This window comes from Antedon bifida, chromosome 11, assembly GCF_963402885.1.
Source record: "Antedon bifida chromosome 11, ecAntBifi1.1, whole genome shotgun sequence".
Lineage (NCBI taxonomy): Eukaryota > Metazoa > Echinodermata > Crinoidea > Comatulida > Antedonidae > Antedon > Antedon bifida.
The window spans coordinates 4,608,708-4,627,358 of NC_136236.1; the positions used below are offsets into that span (position 1 = coordinate 4,608,708).

Consider the following 18,651-nt stretch of genomic DNA (forward strand, 5'->3'; position numbering starts at 1 on the left):
TTGCCACAGCATTGTCATTTTTTCAGTAATTTGCCTTTGGATTTATATATATACAAATATATATAAACACAAGAGGCAAAGAACATTAATTCTAAACCGCCCGGTGATATACTGAAATTTAATTAATTAATTTGAAACGATAAAGACGAGGAAATCTGTGAGAATGAGAAAAAGTATATATATCCAATCTGCAGACAGTACTGTTTCGATCTTATTAGATCTCGTCAGTGCAGCTCAGGTTTCGAAGTATATATATAATGAAATATGAAATATATATATATATAATTTTTTTATTTTTATAAGTTACCAATTACCAATTTTATCTATAGCGTTAAGTAGTATTAGTACGTTTTAAGATAAACTAATTACTGTAATTGTGGATTTCTTTTGTGTTCTAAGTCATTCCATGTTTTATCATCGCTTAGCTTTTTTTGGTCCCATAGTTACCTATTGTTCAAAGTAATGAGACTATCATTGTTGCCTCATAATACCTCCTAAGGATCGAATATTTGAATCAGTAAAAAATAAATAAATACAAAAAAGAATAAAGATAGAGATACGAATAGAAAGACGTTTACTATGATAATAACTTTAAAATAAAATGTAATGATACAAATAATTTAAGTTTTGGCACAATCTTGTAACCATTGCTAAGTGAATAAACAAAGTAACGAAACACCAAAAGTGAACTTCCTTACACCCATGTGTTTTTTTATCTCACTGTTTTTTGGAAAATAATCAAAAATGCTCTCTTTTTGAGAATGTGAATTCAAATTGCAATGTTTTTTCTAGCCACTTACAGACAGAACATTCATTATTTTTATTTGTTATTGTTTAAACTGTGAAAATTGGAGTATATACAAACAAGTTGCAGAGGAAACACTATGTATATGCCTAAATTTGAGAAATACATTTTTTAAACTTAATTTATTTGTATTTTTCTGATATATTCTTTTTGTTCATTAAACAATAATTTTTAATCCTAATTTTTCTTTTTGATTTTTGTTATTCATTTTTTTAACCATATTTAGGCCTAATGAGGGTGATCTATCCAGCAATTGTTGATTATTAGGGATACTCAGAGGTTCACAAGACAAACATATAGGCCTACACAAGATGCTTTACATAAACAATCTTATTACAAGTCTTTGGGAGTGGAGTTGTAAATTTGTCCTTAGAAATGTGACGGGACTTGAACCCAGAACCCTTGGAGTGGTAGCCAAGCATCATAACCACCAAGCCACAATCTTAATATAGTACCTTAAATGGGCAACAATTTTAATAAGCCCAAAAACAGAGATAAATACGTACTCACCGATTGCATTAGACGTCACAAGCGTCGCAAACGTGATTATAAACGTAGTGTCCATGTTCTTCAAACTGATAATCCTGGAAATGTTTTGCCAAAAATAAGGAAAGTAACCGTAACATTAAGATAATCAAATTCAATTACCAAAAATATTCTATCAATTCAATTCAATTCAATAAACTTTATTGTCAAACTCATGAATGCCTTGAAACTTTGGCTGAAAGTACACACATTAAAATTGTCTAAAAACATTGTCGCACAAACAGTAAAAAAGAATAAAATCACATAAAACTGAGAACAAGATGTCATATAAAAAGTTAAAAGAGGACACAAAAAGTACAAATTGAGTTAAAAATACAGCTAAGATACTTATTGCGTTTATCTTTTCCACATTACATTAAAATGCCTCATAGCAGATGGGAGAAAGGATCTACGTAGGCGTTCAGTGTTCCGGCTTAACGTAATGTACTGGTTAAGGGGGTGGCAACATCTGACATAATAACTTTAAGTTCATAAAATAAAACATTTTCTTGTTAAATCTACTCAAAAAGCTATCCAAAATAATTCATGAATAAATATCAATAACATGGAAATATTTGTATGTTAGAACAGTAAAATCATCATTATTAAAAAGTTTAATCGAACAATGTCTACAAAATACAGATTATTTTACATACTGTACCTGATTAGTATGAGGATATTAGGAACATAATTGTGAGCAAAAAACGTACTTCTAAACAGAAAACGTGTTTAAACAAAAATCAAAGTTAGTTTGCACGGTGAATTTATTCACAATTGTGAGAGTATGGGCTGAGCATGTGTATTGATATTTCTTTCTTTATCTACTGCTCTTTTCTACTGTTTCTTGAGTTTTTCCAATCCCAACCAATCATAGCTCTTGAAATTATATAATGTATTCACAACATTAAGCAATTCAGCCAGCAGACATTTTATCGATCTTTTGCAGTATAGAAACCAGGGAAGAGTTAAATTAATAATTTAACTCTTCCCTGATAGAAACGTAGTGTAATTGTTCATGTCACTAACATTACATAAATAGCATTTTCTGCACTGTTAGTTCAGGACCATAACTTTGGATGCTATTGTGCAAACAAACAACAACAAACAACAAAAGTACTATATACTTGAGCAAATTTTATTTTGCCAAGCAAAGAAGTTATTTCACCTGCCATAGACATTTTAGCCTATCTGGTACAAAAGCTGTGGTGTGGGCACAATGGCAAAATCTCTCATACACACTGGGCACGTACGTGCTTTTGAAATTGTAGATAGAGGTGACAGTAATTATTAGTTTTACAACATAACAAAAGGTAATGTGTGTATTAAACATGGGGAGATTAGCGTCCTCAAACGGTTTGTTATTATTTTATACCCGATTCAAAGAAGTCTGATCGATATTTCTTTATTTCACCACAGTTCAATTAGTAACATAAGTCATATTCTAGATACAAAGTCACAGTGAACATAACTATTATTTAGTAAATCATAATCCGAAATTAAAATGATAATGCCATGTCATGATTGTAGGCAGGAGATTGGAAAAAATGTGATGGTGGGAAATATATTTCCATTTTTCTAAAACAATTCATTATATATATCGTGAGAATGTCTTGTATCAAGACAATATAAAAACAGGATGTTGAGCTCCGGAGATCAAAGAGTATCCTTATATTGTTTAATTGGTTAATTATTATAATTAATTATAAATAATAAATTACGTAATGGTAGCGTGATTATGATTAATTCATTGTTTTTAAAGATTTTGTGCTCTGATTTTCGGAACAATTCTTTCTGTCAGGCTTGATGAAAATCCACATTAATTCTTGAAAACGTCAAAGCGACAGAAGAATAGCATGGATCAAAGAAGGTGTGTATACAGATAGACCAGATCTCACCAGTACACTTCAAGAAAATCTTGAAGTCATGGAGACACGGGACGGCACACCAGATGTGGTAGAAGCTTAGACAAGCAAATTCAAGACCCCAACAGAACGCAGCTGGTATGGCGCAGATCGATGTCAGACAGTTGTAACACCAGGATTTTGTTCCTCGGAATGTCTGATAGCTCTTCAGCCACGTCTTGTCTTGACTGTGGAGATCGTCTGGCTCGGCGAATATATCTTCGAAAGCAACCTACAAGAAAAAATGTATGGTAGTGATATAACGTCATCATATTTTGTTGTCACATAAAGTTTGATAGTGTAGACAGAGATTAAGCGTTCTAATGTTGATCTAATTACACTTCTGTATGACGAACTCTACAATTGACAATTGATTGACCAATGCCAGTGGTCTGTTTGATACGCCCCTTTTTGTAATTGATCAAGTGTTGGCAAGTTTCAGTTAGGCCTAAGTTGTTTATTTGTCAAACGTGTATACTTTTTATCTCAGCTATTGATAAGTTCACCAGATAAGACCATTGGAACCTTTAACACAACAGGGTCAGTTAGTAATGTAAATAATAAAATAACAGGTCAAAAAGCAAGTAGGCCTATACTATTTTAATCGATAGTAATACAGCTTGTCATGTTGTATCGACTAAGTGTCCACCTGACGTTTGGAAGATCAGTGTTAGTTATTTGTAAATGTGTTGTTATGAATGAATTTAATCCTAATCTGTATTGCTAAATATTAGTTCAGTGTGGACCCACCCCTATCTACGGTGATAGCTGAGGTTGAGGCTGTGATAGATTTGAATGATTGGCATTTCACAATCAAGATGATTATATTTTACCACATTCCGGCGGCACGTCCGTTAACATTATTATTAAAAGAAGTGGTTCACATGCATTGTTAATAAGGCAAAGCCTACTCAATTACAACTACAAATGTTCACAATTAAGAGAACAGAACACCCGCCTCTGTTATGGATTATATGTTGTTGATGAATTTCATATTTCATGATAGTAGGCCTACATAAATACTAAGCATTAAAGAACAGTGGCCGTATTCACCAATCACACTTAAGTGAGATATTTCCCTTAAATTGTTTTCAAAAGTGTTTCCCTTAGCCGATGAATGTGGATGGTGAATACAGCTGCAGCCGATTTAATTGCGATATGTGACTATATATGGACATGATGATGTCATATCACTACCATATCTGTTCATATCACTACCATATTTGGTCACATCAAACTAGTTTGATATAGTAGAGAGAACTTTACCTTAACATCTTCATTGATGTGCTCAGGATCTCTATCGTTCATGTCTATATGGACGTCATCAGGAATCACCAGTTCAGTTTGTTCTTTCTCTTTTTTCTGCTTCTTCTGCTTCTTCTTTTCTGATTTATCTTTTGAAGACGAAGTGCTTTCATCTGTGTACTCGGGTTGGTCAGCCATGTTTGGACGTTTCGCGCTCTGTTCTTGCAAAGACAACGTCCACTAGTATACTGATAACTGGACCTAGCCTGTTATATTTGAATAGCTTTTTATCTCAAATCTGATATCTTTAAATTGTCACATGATACGGTGTATTTACATTGGTGTGTTTAATAATTTGCACGCTGTTATCACATTAGTAGTACACCACACGTTATAATCATATAGCTGTCGTTTACCTGTAAACGAATGGAAATAAAATTACGTTTTGCCTCCTTCCTCTACCACATCTCCTCTCATGGGTATATATTTCTTATGCGTTGATTTTCTGTAAGAATCAGTCATTTTCTTTTGAGGTGAGCGAGTGCGTACACCCTTGAGGAGTGTGATTTACAACACACTTACATTTGTAAACTTCTACACACCAAAATACAAACGGCACACCTACCGCACCACTGAATGCATTGAGGAGTGCAATATGTAGCACACCTACATTTTTAAAAAGACAAGGCCTGAAGGCTTCTCAATTGTTATGTTGTAAAATTAATTATTACTGTCGTCCGTATTTATTATTTCAAATGCATGCACGTTTTTTAAAATGTAAGAAAAAAAAAAACCAATGCCTGCCGGCCGAATTGCTTGATGCTCTGAACACATTATGACAAACAATTTCAAGAGCTATGATTGGTTGGGATTGGAAAAACTCAAGGAACAGTAGAAAAAGAAATAAATATTATTTATTTATTTATTACTTCATACATCCATTTCAAATTCATAAATGTCCCGTCCGCGACTTTTTATGCGGTTTTTTTACATTTATCTTAAAAGTAATGATGCAAAAATCTTGATATTTCATTTTCTCCTCCTGAGGACTATATCTCATTGTATTATGAACACATTTTTTGAAAATTTTATATTTTGATGAAAACATCATATTTCAAAAATATATTGTTACGGACGGGACATTTTTGTTACGGACGGGACATATCATTTAAATCCAAATTATTTCACAAACCATGCATCGTTTAAAATTTTTTGCCAGATATAGTTACTCTATGTCCCTATTGTACATATTCAAGCATTTCATAACACAAATTTTGTTTATTAAATTTCATATATACATTTCAAAATTCATAATTGTCTTATCCACGACATTTTAATAGTAGTTTTATGGTGTTTTTTACATTTCAGTTAAAAGTATTGACACCACAATTTAATATTTTGTTTTCTCCTTTTAAAACTATATGCAATACATTATAAACAAATATTTTGAAACTTTTGGGAAAAATATCATATTCAAAAATAATGTAACGAAAATCCGTTCTCGGGTTCGTTCCCTTTTGGGGGGAGGGGTCTGCGGTACTGCGACACACTCGAATGAAACAAACAAATCAATTACAATTTTTAGAGTGACCTCCTTTATTCTTCTTTGATTCCAAATTATTGGTAACAACCGATTATAATAATTAATTAGATTAGTTCTGCTATTACGCCGGACTTGAAACAACAGCGTAACCACCAGTAATGACGTAACCTCCAATAGTAGCGTAACCACCAACAAATTACGTAACCTCCAATAGTAGCGTAACCACCAACAATGGCGTAACCTCCAACCAGCAACGTAACCACCAACAATGTGTAACCTCCAACAGCAACGTAACCACCAACGATGGTGTAACCTCCACAGCAATGTAACCAACAATGGTGTAACCTCCACAGCAACGTAACCACCAACAATGGTGTAACCTCCACAGCAACGTAACCACCAACAATGGCGTAACCTCCACAGCAACGTAACCACCAACAATGGTGTAACCTCCACAGCAACGTAACCACCAACAATGGTGTAACCTCCACAGCAACGTAACCACCAACAATGGTGTAACCTCCACAGCAACGTAACCACCAACAATGGTGTAACCTCCACAGCAACGTAACCACCAACCACAGGGTGTACCACGGGCTAACTGTATCTCAAGCAGTAACACAACCAGTAGGTGCAACCCCCGGCTCAGCTATCTCAAATAGTGATACAACCAGTACAGTAGGCGCAACCTCCGGCTCACTTTGTCTCAAATAGTGATACAACCAGTACAGTAGGCGCAACCTCCGGCTCACTATGTCTCCAACAGCAGCACAAGCGGTAGGCTGTACCCTCCGGCTAACTTACCTGCTGTGTCTTAACTCTCCTTTTATTATTCAGCTCTAATTTTCTCTTTCTTTTCTCTAATCTTCTCTACACTTTGTTTTCCAATTTCTCTAATGTCCCTACTTATTTAACACGTTTTCTCCCTGCTTCTCCGCTTTTCCAGCTCCAATCTCTCCCTCCTTTTTAACGCAGCTCGAGGTAACCCTCCATTGCCTTCCTTCTCCAATCCCTCTCTGCCCTTTTTCTCACGTCCGTTCTCTGCTACTCTTCCTGCCTAACTCTGCCTCCATCTGCCGCCCTCTATCTTTTCCTTCTACCCCAAAATCATTACAATATATTGATGACATTTTTCGTAGGAACGGGACAGACATTTCTGTTAAGGACGGGACATATCATTTAAATCCTTTTTATTTCATAAAACCATGCATCACCCATAAATATACTGCAGTTACTTTTTTTTCAAAGGAAGCTCCAATTATTCATAATAAAGTATTTTATTAAAATTGTTTATCAATTTCATACTTGCATTTCAAAATTCGTAATTGTTATTTCTGAGACATTTCGATTGGGGCTTTTTCCTCACTTGTGTTTATTGAAGTAATGGCTCTAAAATTGTTATTTAATTCTTAATTTTAAATCTTAATTTTCAACTCCTAAGGAGATTAAATTGCAATAGATTTAAACAAGTTTTTTAAAACTTGTATTTTTTTTTATTAAAAAAAACCATTACTATCAAAATTTATTGAATGTTACGGATGGGACATTTTTTTTTATGGATGTGATGACAATATTGTAAGAATTAAAAAGTATTTTTGTACTGTAGGCTGAGAAGTACTGTACAAAGGTGTTAACTGTTGTTTATTAATCACAAAACATTGTGGTCTGTATTTAAAATAACAATCCACAAAAGAACAATACCTAAATCCAAAACAACATGACCAGTATGAATGGGAGTATTGGGTGTGGTCATCGCTTTGTAGATTTCATTCTTTGGTGAATTTGCAACCAAGAACCTTTTATAAATCAGATACTAAATATTTAAGATTGAATTTTAATAAAAGTAGGCCTACAGTTATTAAATCCAAGCAAGGATAGAAGAAAATTTCAGATGCAACTTGGATCCACTAACAAAGTCAGACGTCAAACGCCAACGCCAATTTTTCGCCTTAAATGTGTTAATATCTTGAAGTCTTGTGTAATATGCCAAGCATAACTTTTATATTAGTGTAAATAAATATTTTGATAACATTTAACAATATTGCTTCTCTTTATAACTCTTCGAATAATTAATTTTATAAATAATATTTCATATTTATGAATTTTAATATTTTCACTTGACATAAACTTTTAAACAGTGTTTCAAAGGTTGAATTATATTTTGATTTGTAAATAAAAGATTACATTGATGTAAAAAACTGTTTTAATAGCAAAATTATACAATTTTTTAACGTGGACAAAGTTGTCCTGTCCGCGACGTTAGAAATGTCCCGTCCGTAACGACATATAAATCATATTTATTAATAAATTTGCAGTTAAATTTTTATAATTAACATTCAGTTATCTAAAACAACTATCCGGCAACATAATAATATAAAACAAATTTTAAAATCTCTTTTAAATGAGGAGAAATATTACAATACGTAAACCATCTCAAAAGTCATGTCCATTTGCCGTCCCATCCGCGACGCATACAATGTTCATAATAAAAATTTTTTGTACAGTCTTTTTTCTTTTTTTGACTTTCATAAATAACATTGGCCATATATGTATACATTTATTCTACTTTGAATCTTGTATTCTTTTTTATTTCTAAGATATGTCTAGTTATATTCTCAAAAATGTCCCGTCCGTAACAAAAAAATACTGTGGAATGCCCCATAAATGTATTTTCGCTTATTTCTCCGTCTCATAAGTCATAAAAACGGCAGTCCTTCTTCTATTTGTACTTAAACAATAAAATTACCAAAATGACGGTTTGAAATAAAAAATAAGATTACATTTAACTTAATTAAGAGACATGTTTCGATGAGGACTTTAACCATTATCAGCGTTAACTAAAGCAACACACTGACAGAAAACGTTGCTAGATTACTTATAATATACGAACAAATGTAATTGATCTGGTATTTAAATTATATGGTATATAATATCTCTAACTTCACAGTATATCATATCAATTACCTTCATTATACAAATAATGAATGTTCGTGAATGTAATGGTACAATTAATGACATGAGGTAAATCATTCACCAAATGCCATTATTTGTACCATTACACGAATATAAAACATTCATTATTTGTTTTATATAACATATAAATAGATTCCTGTCATTTGAATCAAATAAAAGGTAGGCCTAACCAAGGCCTACATTTGATTCACATTGATTAATACAGTAACATTTGGTTTTTAATAATTATGTCAACAAACGACCAAACCATCCTAGGCCTAGCAAGGCTAAAACGCCTAGGCCTAGCCTATACTAACAGGCCTAGGCCTACTGGTACTAGGCCTAGTTAGGCTGAAAGACAGCAATACGAAACTTTTACAGGCAACTGTAATTCATATCAAGCTAATTTAAATGCCTTTTTGATCTAAATTATTACATAATATATATCTCTTCAAAAATATACTTCCATCGCGAAACCAGTCATAACAATAACTTTCGCGACGAAAGTACAAAATAGGTAACGCTGTTGTATTTTTAAAAGCAATAGTATAAACAAATATTTTCCAAAAGATTCATTTTTTCGTACACGAAAAAAAGTACTATTAAACGATCGTTTAATAGTGCGTAGTATTTCACGCCATGTGATCCAAAATCGTCCAATCAAATGACAGGAATTTATTTAGGTGTTATATAAAAAGTAATATTACAGCATCGAATGTAAAGAAATCAGAAAACTTGTGTGCTTGTTCTGTATAGTATAGATAGATCAATGTTTCATTTTAGAAGAGAGAGAGGGTATAGAAAGACAAAGGCCAAAATAAAGCTCGCCAAAGCAGCCAATAGGCGAGCGTTAATCTAGTAGTTTCAATCTCCAGCTCAACCATACGTGCCATTGGTAATTGGTTATGATGTCAATACCTCAACAATATACTGGACTGAAAATTCCCCAGCTACGATTCAACGCTATTCACTTGTCACTAACAATCACGAGGAGTTTTTGTATTTACATCCAGACTGTAAGATGTATTTCTAAACCCAGGAGCCCTACCCTGCAAAGATCCTGTGATGAAATACAGCAAATGGACTAACGCCCAGACAAGCACCTGTCATTATGATGCAGGATCTAGCCAGTGCGATGCTTGCGTAGCTGGTGCTCATAAGTGTGAAAACGGGAAGCATAGACTGTGTGTGCGTCAGTGATCCTAGTGACTGTCCAGTTTCAGGTACGTTTCTGGATTATGCTGAATATTATTACAGGAAGATACGCCTCTTATGATTTATTAAAATACTTACATAATGCAACCAATAGAAAGCAAGATTGGATTAGAATCGTGCTTGTGATAGGTCAAATTTATTTTAATGTTAAGAGTTTACAAATAATAATAATTTAGTTTAAAATAATTCATCTAAAACAAACACTCACTACCCGACTTAAAACAACTCAAATAAACAAGAAATAGTAAATTTCGAAGACGGACTTCAAACTTATTCCAACAACCCCGGATCATCTTCATGGTTTGGTTTCTGTCTGGGTTATTTTTTTAGCACCTGTGACCTCACAGCATGTCCACACACAATGATGAGTATTTGCATTATTTTGACAGATTATTACAACCGGGGTTTTGTCATTACAAAGAAGTTGGACGATCCGGATAATGAACATTTTTGTTTGTAACCCTTCATTTGGACGTCTATCAGACAAGGTTGTTCCGTCTTGCTATATACAAGATAATCCACCAGATGGGAGATGGAAAGGTAAGGAAAATTACTCCATAGAACAGCATAGCATGGCTGTAGATTATCTCCTAAAAACAGTTCCTCCATCGATCCGTTTCGGATATATATCTTGGAAAAATAACTGCGCATGAGCGCCTTTCCAATTTGCTTTTATGGGTGCATCTTTAAAGTTAAAATGCTATATTTCTTAAAATACACCTCACTATTATCAATATCCTTCATTAGCTCTTCCAATGAACCTGCACAACGTCATTGGATCTGACCAACTCACAGGACATATCTATGGCATCCACATGGACATGCGCAGTTACATGCGCAGTAAAGATCATGGTGCAACGTGGGAGTTTATCAGTAAAGACGATTGGGACTCGTTGACAAAAAGTTTGCCGGACTTCAAGACGGCTGGGACTAGTGAGGACAACTGGATATGTAAGTTTTTCTTTTTTGGTTCTCAACTCTAAGTTCTCACAGTCATGTAATGTAGGTGTAACGGGTCTTTCACACCTGTTCCGGTACGGTTCCGATCCGAAACCTGGAAATCAAATCGAACGTCAACGTTTCGCTTCCACGACTCTCCAGGCGGCTATGCACCAATCGATATGCGCGTAGCCGCGTGAAAACGACACACTGACGTTCGAAACGCAGGTTTGGTTGGCGTTTGATGCCAGAAGACCTTCGGATCGGCTTTTGAGTGTGAAAACAAAGGTTTGATAGTTACAAAGGTGTAACTAATCAAGTTTAACGCGATACCAACCATGCAATCAAATGACAAGGACAATTGTTATATATTTATTATATTAATATAATATTATTAATGTAATATTATTAACATCAATTTCTATTATCTTCAACAGATGACGACAGTGGCCTGAAGTACAATGGAGTTTTGAAAATGAAAAAATACTGCTGCTAAATTGAAAATTATAAGCCATTATTCAGTTTTCGCAATTTGTTCTGTTCTTTGCTAATGTAGTTTTAAAATGAAATCGAATGAAAATTTTATTTGCAATGTAGGCCTATGTAGTAAGGTATTTGCATGCATTGTTTATTTAAAGATATTGAAACTACAAAACATAATATGGGAACATCAAATGTTTTTATCACACAAAGTTTGATAGTGTAGACATAGCTGATTAACCTACTTTCACACTTGTCCAAAACGGGAGACGGCGCTGTTTAATTCTTTATAATATTATCATTTTCCAACGCCGTCTTTCATTCAGTAAAACGGAACAGTGTGAATGTATAAGATTTAGTCGTGTAAAAATATAAAATTCATTACATGCATAGATTTAATAGATAAATAGATAATAATAATAATATATGTAAAATATAATAAAAAATGTTCTAGCCTATTTCCAAAACATATGGCACCAACAAACATTTGGTTGTTATGACAAAATACAGTAGGCCTATATTGAAAAAATCGTTAAATGAAAAGATTTAAGCCATGAAACAAAAATCCTAATTTACCCAACGAAAAAAACAAAATATGCAACATATGCTGAGGAACCGACATCACCGCTCTGTTCGCCTGCAATTTAAGGCGCTTAAGCTCTGTCTACACTATCAAACTAGTTTGACAAAAAAGTGTGATGTGCCCAAATATGGCAGTGATATGTCCGAATATGGTAGTGATATGTCCATATATGGACACACAACATTTTTTTGGTCACATAAAGATGTAGACCAGCCTGCTCTTAGATAGATAGATAGATAGATAGATAGATAGATAGATTTGCAAATACTTGCTAACAACGTTACTACAATCAATATGCCGATAATAGGACATCTGCGATTATGGTAATGAGGACAATCGAAAAGATGCAAACTAAATTTGCATCTGTGAGTTACAATTAGCTCTTAATGTGCCCTACATTATTCTGAAATAATCATAGAAGTAGAGAATGATCCAATCTTTAGAATAAATATACATTAGTACATAAAACAGTCAAATCAATGAAAAATGCATTAATAATACAAATTTAATCTAAAAGTAAAATATATGTTATGATTAAAAATGATCACCTGGTTTTTAGATATATGCTGATGATCAGAAAAAAATATTAATCGGTGGATAGATAACGGTGTTATAGTCTTCAAGAAAAGTTATTACGTATTTAAGCAAGCACTACAATAAAGAAACTGCTATCAATTATAACAATAAAACGTTAATGATACAATAATGTTGTGTAATTATGTTTCTTTTCAATAATTGGTGTTTGACAGAAAATAAACTCTTCTGGTTGAAAAACGACTTTTCTTTGCGGAGGTTTCGATCCACGCCTACGATGTGTTGTTGTCGAATAGAAAGCGTCATAAAAGTTACGAATAGGGTCATGGGTCATTGATACTTCGTTTGATGTTTAAAATAGAATTATGAACCACCCATGGCAGTGATGATACGATTGTCACAAAGTCACCTTTACCTAGATATACCTGTCATCTGTTGTCTCTTGTTCACGAATATCAGCTACTTATCCAGGTATGTGTATTGTGTATTCTACTTCTTCTATTTTAAGGAACAAACTTTAAAGTGCACATGAGCCAGATGTACACTGGACCTACGTATTCAGCAATTTAAAACATTTTACTAATTATTACATTTTCATGTACTTTACATTCAAATCATGTGTTTCCCAATTATTGGTAATTTTTAAAGATGTTTTATGAATTATTATGGGTCTAATAACTTTTTAGAAATTTGGCTGATACTACTTTATGTGAAAAAAAGTGTGACGTATATATCACTACCCATATGTGTGCATATCACTACCATATTTGGGCATATCATCACCATATTTAGGCACATCACACTTTTTGTCAAACTAGTTTGATAGTGAAGACAGAGCTTAAAGCTTGTTTGTTTTGTTTTAAGTTGTATAGCGACTGTAGTTTGATAAAATCTTTCCTGAATCATCAGTATGGAGATTATGAATCCCACGTGTATGATCACGTTTATGACGCTCATTACATCGTCCGTTGGTGAGTACCGTACAGATATCATTTAAACAAATTATTATGATATGTCATTATATTGGCTGATTTTAAAATTATCATGCTTGAAAAAAAGAAAAAAAAAGAAATGAAAAAAAAAAGAAAAGGAAAATGAGGTAATCCAAACAAACAATCAATATCAGTAAACGGTAAATAAAAAGAGAAAAAATGAAATTCTAGGACAAAAGTTACTGTAAAGTGTTTTTAAATTGGGTTTTCGCATTTTGTAAGTTTTATCTTGTCTCTCATAAATTCAATAGCTGCGCACGTGTTTTTCCTAGTACCAGTTTCCGATTTCAAACATTTATTCGTTATTTCCTAATCTCTAAGTATGATTAATAAAATGAATGGATATATTTCTCGCTTTTAACATTAATCAATAAGAGGTTGTTCATTGTACAAATGAAATACTGCAAAATATTCACAATATTTCCTTACAAAAATCAGGAAATTTGTAAGCCTTCCTTTCATCTTTTAACTCTTGTCTTGCGCCCTCTACAGAGCAGTTATTGTCTGTATTGTACATTGTCAGGGGAAAATGGCAAAAGGTTTCCTACTTTCTTGGATTTTTATCAGATAATCTATATTATTTTGACTACTCTTGTAACATGACCACAGTGCTAATATCGCCATTTTCCCTCTAACTGTTAAGGCCTAAAACAAAGAAATTTAGAGCCATTCACCATCTTATAAGGCCTATAAAACCCCGATTTTGTCTAATATATTTTATGTTTGCCCCTGCCTGAGTGAAATCAAACCGGTTGCGTCGTCGGTTCCAAATTGTGATTACGCAATACACCACTTTGCGTCAATATGCCACTGCGTCGCTAGTAGGAACCACACCTTAGTTATTAATACAGTAACTGTTTTTTTTAAATTTTATTATTGAATTTTCATTTAATAAAATCAAATATTTAATCTTGCTCCAGTTTATGTTAGGCCTATCAATTATTAGTTATTAAATTACATAAAGTTTTACTATGAATGTAAACTACAGTTATTGTACGTTACACTTAAGCTAGGTTCCCATAACAACCATGTCGCAACGAACGTAATGAAACGTAACGTAAGAAAATAGTCTTCTATCAATGTCACATACCCCCTCTTACGTGAAGTTGATATTATTGCTTTTATTAATCATGACGTCATCTGATTGGACTTTTGAAAATCTTATTCTATTTCCATAAAAAGAAGCATAAATGGTTCTCCTAGTTCTTGGATGAAAACTGTTTCGATTAGCCTATTTAGCCTTTTTTATTTCACACGCAACCAACAGCGAGCACAAACTCGCCAATTACAGGATGGATAAACTATTATTATAATTTATCGCGCTTCTTATAAACTAAGTATCATTTGAGGCTAAAGCTTGGTTCCCACTAGAACGCAACGCAAAGACGTAAGCCGTAACGCAAGCGAATTGACAAATCACAAGGAATGGTTCGAATAATCCATCGCTTGGATTGGTCAATTCGCTTCCGTTGCGAACCAAGCTTTAGGAAGTGGAGTTGAACGAGTCGTGAGTTACAACCCTGGCACTAGGTCAGGATTGAACCACGGACCTTGGGATTGGAAGCCAAGCACGTTAACCATCAAGCTCCACTTCAATTTTGTCTACGTATTGTCAATCGTTATCCTTCTCGTATAAACGGGTCTTAAAGCGTGGTTCCCACTAGAACGCAACGCAGTGACGCAAAATGCTGTATTGCGTAATCACAAGTGTGAACCGACGACGCAATAGTGCTGCAAACATCGCAGGTTTGATTTCACGCAGGCGGGGGCAAATACAATTATGGGAAGGGCATTTTCTTACATCGTGTAGGTTGCGATACGTTGCGTCGCTTAAGGGTGAATAGGGATGGGGAGATTAACCATTGTGTCTCTCGCTATAGAACGAACTTCAATTAAATTCATAGGCACATTTTATAGGCATATCGTGAATAACCACTCCAGAAAATACATTAACACAGCGTGTAGCTAATTAGATGTACATTAATAAGCAAACCGAGGTATCGATCTACTCATTTTATAAGCTTTTACAGAATAATTGTAACCGTGGCAACTGCCACTAGTTGGATAATTTAATTACTGTACTAAGTAACGAGAAAGAACAGTGTATTGTAAAATAGGTACTAAAGCAACGAAACAATACTTATATACGTATAACAAATATCGAATATTACTTTAAAACGGAACTGAAAAAATGAAACAGAATTTGTTTCTGATAGGATGGCTATTAGGTCTAAATAAGAAAAGTAAACAAATTATAATTTCATAATGGCCACCATTTTAATATTAACATGTTGCGTTTTGGAACTTGGTGTCATATTTTTCACAATCACAATGTTTTTTTTTAAATCGTTTGTGGTTCACCGCCACCTTTATTCATTTAATATTTCATTACATAATTCCAAACATTTCCTATCTTTTTTCATTATTTTATGTTTTTTCCCACTCATTAATATCCTCAGTTTAACATTTAGTATCATACCATTAGTATAGTATTATCATTCATTTAAAGGGGTTTTTTTCGGAATTACTAAACAATAATACAAAGTATTTACTTCTTAACATTCTTTTTTTGTGTTAAATCCTCTATTTTCAATAACCAATTGTATATAAATAAATTACAAACTTGTTAACACACTTGTTTACATACAACATACATAAAATGCATTGTTTGGTGTACACTGATAGTATTAGCATACACACCCCCATAGAGTACACACACCCACACATACACATTCATTTATATATACATTTTCACCTTTAGTATATATATTACTTTAACAAATATGAATTACCGTATACAATTATATGTTTATATTTGCTCTAAAGTAAATTTTTCAAAAAGTGATAAAATCCGTTTTCTACTGTTCTGTGTCATTAGAGACAATTTGTTAAAAATAGATATGTATTATTGTATCAATTGTTAAAAAGTACCTGTTTATTGGGGTTGTATTATTTTAAAACTGGATGGTTCAGACCTAAAGCCAAATTGGCTTAATGCAATCTCCACACACATTTTTTTATCACTTATATTTAAAACAAGGCCAACAGCCATAAGTCGCGTGCTAAAACGCATAGTGATACCGGACCGACAGACAGACCGACCGACCGACATAGTGAACTATAGAGTCGCGTCCACGCGACTAAAAAGATGTACTACAAAAAAATGTATGTATTGTGTTATATTTATGTGTGAAATAAAATCAAATTTTGTAAAATATACCATTTTAATTGTCACACAGGCCAAATGAGTCTAGTTATTGACCACAATTTGATGAAAAAATACTAAAAAAATTTAATTTAAAGCCAACTATACCGTAGTCAAATAGTAATGTTTTTCGTTAATTTTTCCCTTTTTTTGTGTCTTTTTAAAAGTCAAATTATTATTTGTGTTCGTTTTTACCACGGAAATGAATAACTTAAAACTGCACAATTGCCTACTATGCAAATTGTGCTTTATTAACCTTAGGCCTACTTGTTCATATAGTATGCAGTTATTTGTCTTTAACAATGTATGTGCACCGGTGGTATGTGTGTGCTAAAAACTCACTAAAGCTCTGTTTACACTATCAAACTAGTTCAACAACAAAAAAGTGTGATGTGCCCAAATATGGTAGTGATATGCTTAAATATGGTAGTGACATTCTTAAATATGGTAGTGATATGACATCATGTCAAAATATGGGCATATTCTAGTTGATGATGAATGTTCATTCAATCTTTCCTTTTATTTCAGAATTCAAACAAATCCAACAAAAATTGAATGGTGAGAATATTTTATTTGCTTTTGTCACCGGAAATATTACAGTTTTATTTTGCCTTGTTCAAAAATACCATTTCGCACTTAGTCTGGCGTAATTTAAGCTCTAATTTGTTCTTGTTCCGAGGAGCAAACATAGTTGGAGGAGATCAGACTCTCAGTATTGCTGGACATAGGCTATGAACTACTTACCTTTGAACATTAAACAAACATTATTATTTTATTGTGCACCTTTAAGTCACTACTCAAAACTCACATTTTCTGATATTTTTGGCAGATCCATGAGAAATGACTGTTGGGATGGCGCTATATAAATCGAACAATTGATTGTCAAATCATGAGCATGTATTGTTTATGTATACATTGAGCTTTAATTTAAAATTTAAAAAATGTGCTCTTGCATTCTGGCAGTAAGCGGTCATAGCTACACAATATTATTTCGTTTAAAATTATTATTGTATTTTAGTTTCTGTTTTTACATTATTGATTTAATAAGTTTCGACAAAATTGATAAATGACAATCCTGTCAATAATGTGTGAGACGTAGATGGCGTAAACACCTGACGATAAAGTGCGCGTGTCAAAATGCAACTGGAAGACAAGACTAATTAGCGCTTACTGCGCATGACAGCACCGCATTGCATCAAATATTCAATATTTCTACTAGTCGCAGTAAGGTTAGACAAGATAAGGCTTTGTCAGTTTAAAGAGCCGAAACACAACATGTTGTCTCCACCGATTTGGAGCAAAGTAATGATCCTATCTAGTTTGATAGTTCTTTTTGATAGAAATGGTAAGTAGTATAAATTTGATTGTTTTTTAAGCAGCTCAGAAATAGAAAAAGAACAAAAGTTTAACTGTGAATTTTAATTATGAGCAATACAAAATGAAATATTTTCAATAATAAGTATGTATTAGAGTTTAACTGTTTTTTTTTCTAGTTTAAGAGTTTACTGGTTTTAATAGTTTAGGAGTTCTGGTTTTACTAATTTAAGAGTTTTACTAGTTTTTGTATCTATATATAAAAAAAAATATCGGTAAATCGCGCCTTATTTCTAGAAATTGTAGGCCAACTCTATGGTGTATAAAGTTGGTTCGTACTTTCGGTACTGATTTTAACCACCTGATGTAACCCTGTTTACTAATTAAATTGAGTAAGATAATTAGTTATTGACAATTA

General features: G+C 33.2%; 3 protein-coding genes across 3 annotated transcripts in view; 2 read left to right on the plus strand and 1 right to left on the minus strand.

Moving 5' to 3' along the window:
- Positions 1 to 2,609: 2,609 nt before the first annotated feature.
- LOC144856384 (caveolin-3-like) overlaps positions 2,610 to 18,651 on the minus strand; it is a 156,942-nt gene continuing 140,900 nt past the window's right edge. Inside the window, exons 2-3 of the mRNA XM_078714383.1 lie at positions 4,498 to 4,892; positions 2,610 to 3,463 (exon numbers count right to left, since the gene is read on the minus strand). Coding sequence (XP_078570509.1) covers positions 3,125 to 3,463; positions 4,498 to 4,674 — 516 coding nt within the window. The 5' untranslated portion in view covers positions 4,675 to 4,892 and the 3' untranslated portion in view covers positions 2,610 to 3,124. The remainder of the gene's footprint in view (positions 3,464 to 4,497; positions 4,893 to 18,651) is intronic.
- On the plus strand, positions 10,475 to 11,238 carry LOC144856584 (uncharacterized). The gene is made up of 2 exons (XM_078714608.1): positions 10,475 to 10,726; positions 10,934 to 11,238. Exons 1-2 carry the CDS (start codon positions 10,627 to 10,629, stop codon positions 11,167 to 11,169), a joined length of 336 nt encoding a protein of 111 aa, XP_078570734.1. The 5' UTR covers positions 10,475 to 10,626; the 3' UTR covers positions 11,170 to 11,238.
- LOC144856351 (uncharacterized) overlaps positions 18,120 to 18,651 on the plus strand; it is a 49,933-nt gene continuing 49,401 nt past the window's right edge. Inside the window, exon 1 of the mRNA XM_078714339.1 lies at positions 18,120 to 18,264. Within this exon, the coding sequence (XP_078570465.1) occupies positions 18,195 to 18,264 (70 nt within the window). The 5' untranslated portion in view covers positions 18,120 to 18,194. The remainder of the gene's footprint in view (positions 18,265 to 18,651) is intronic.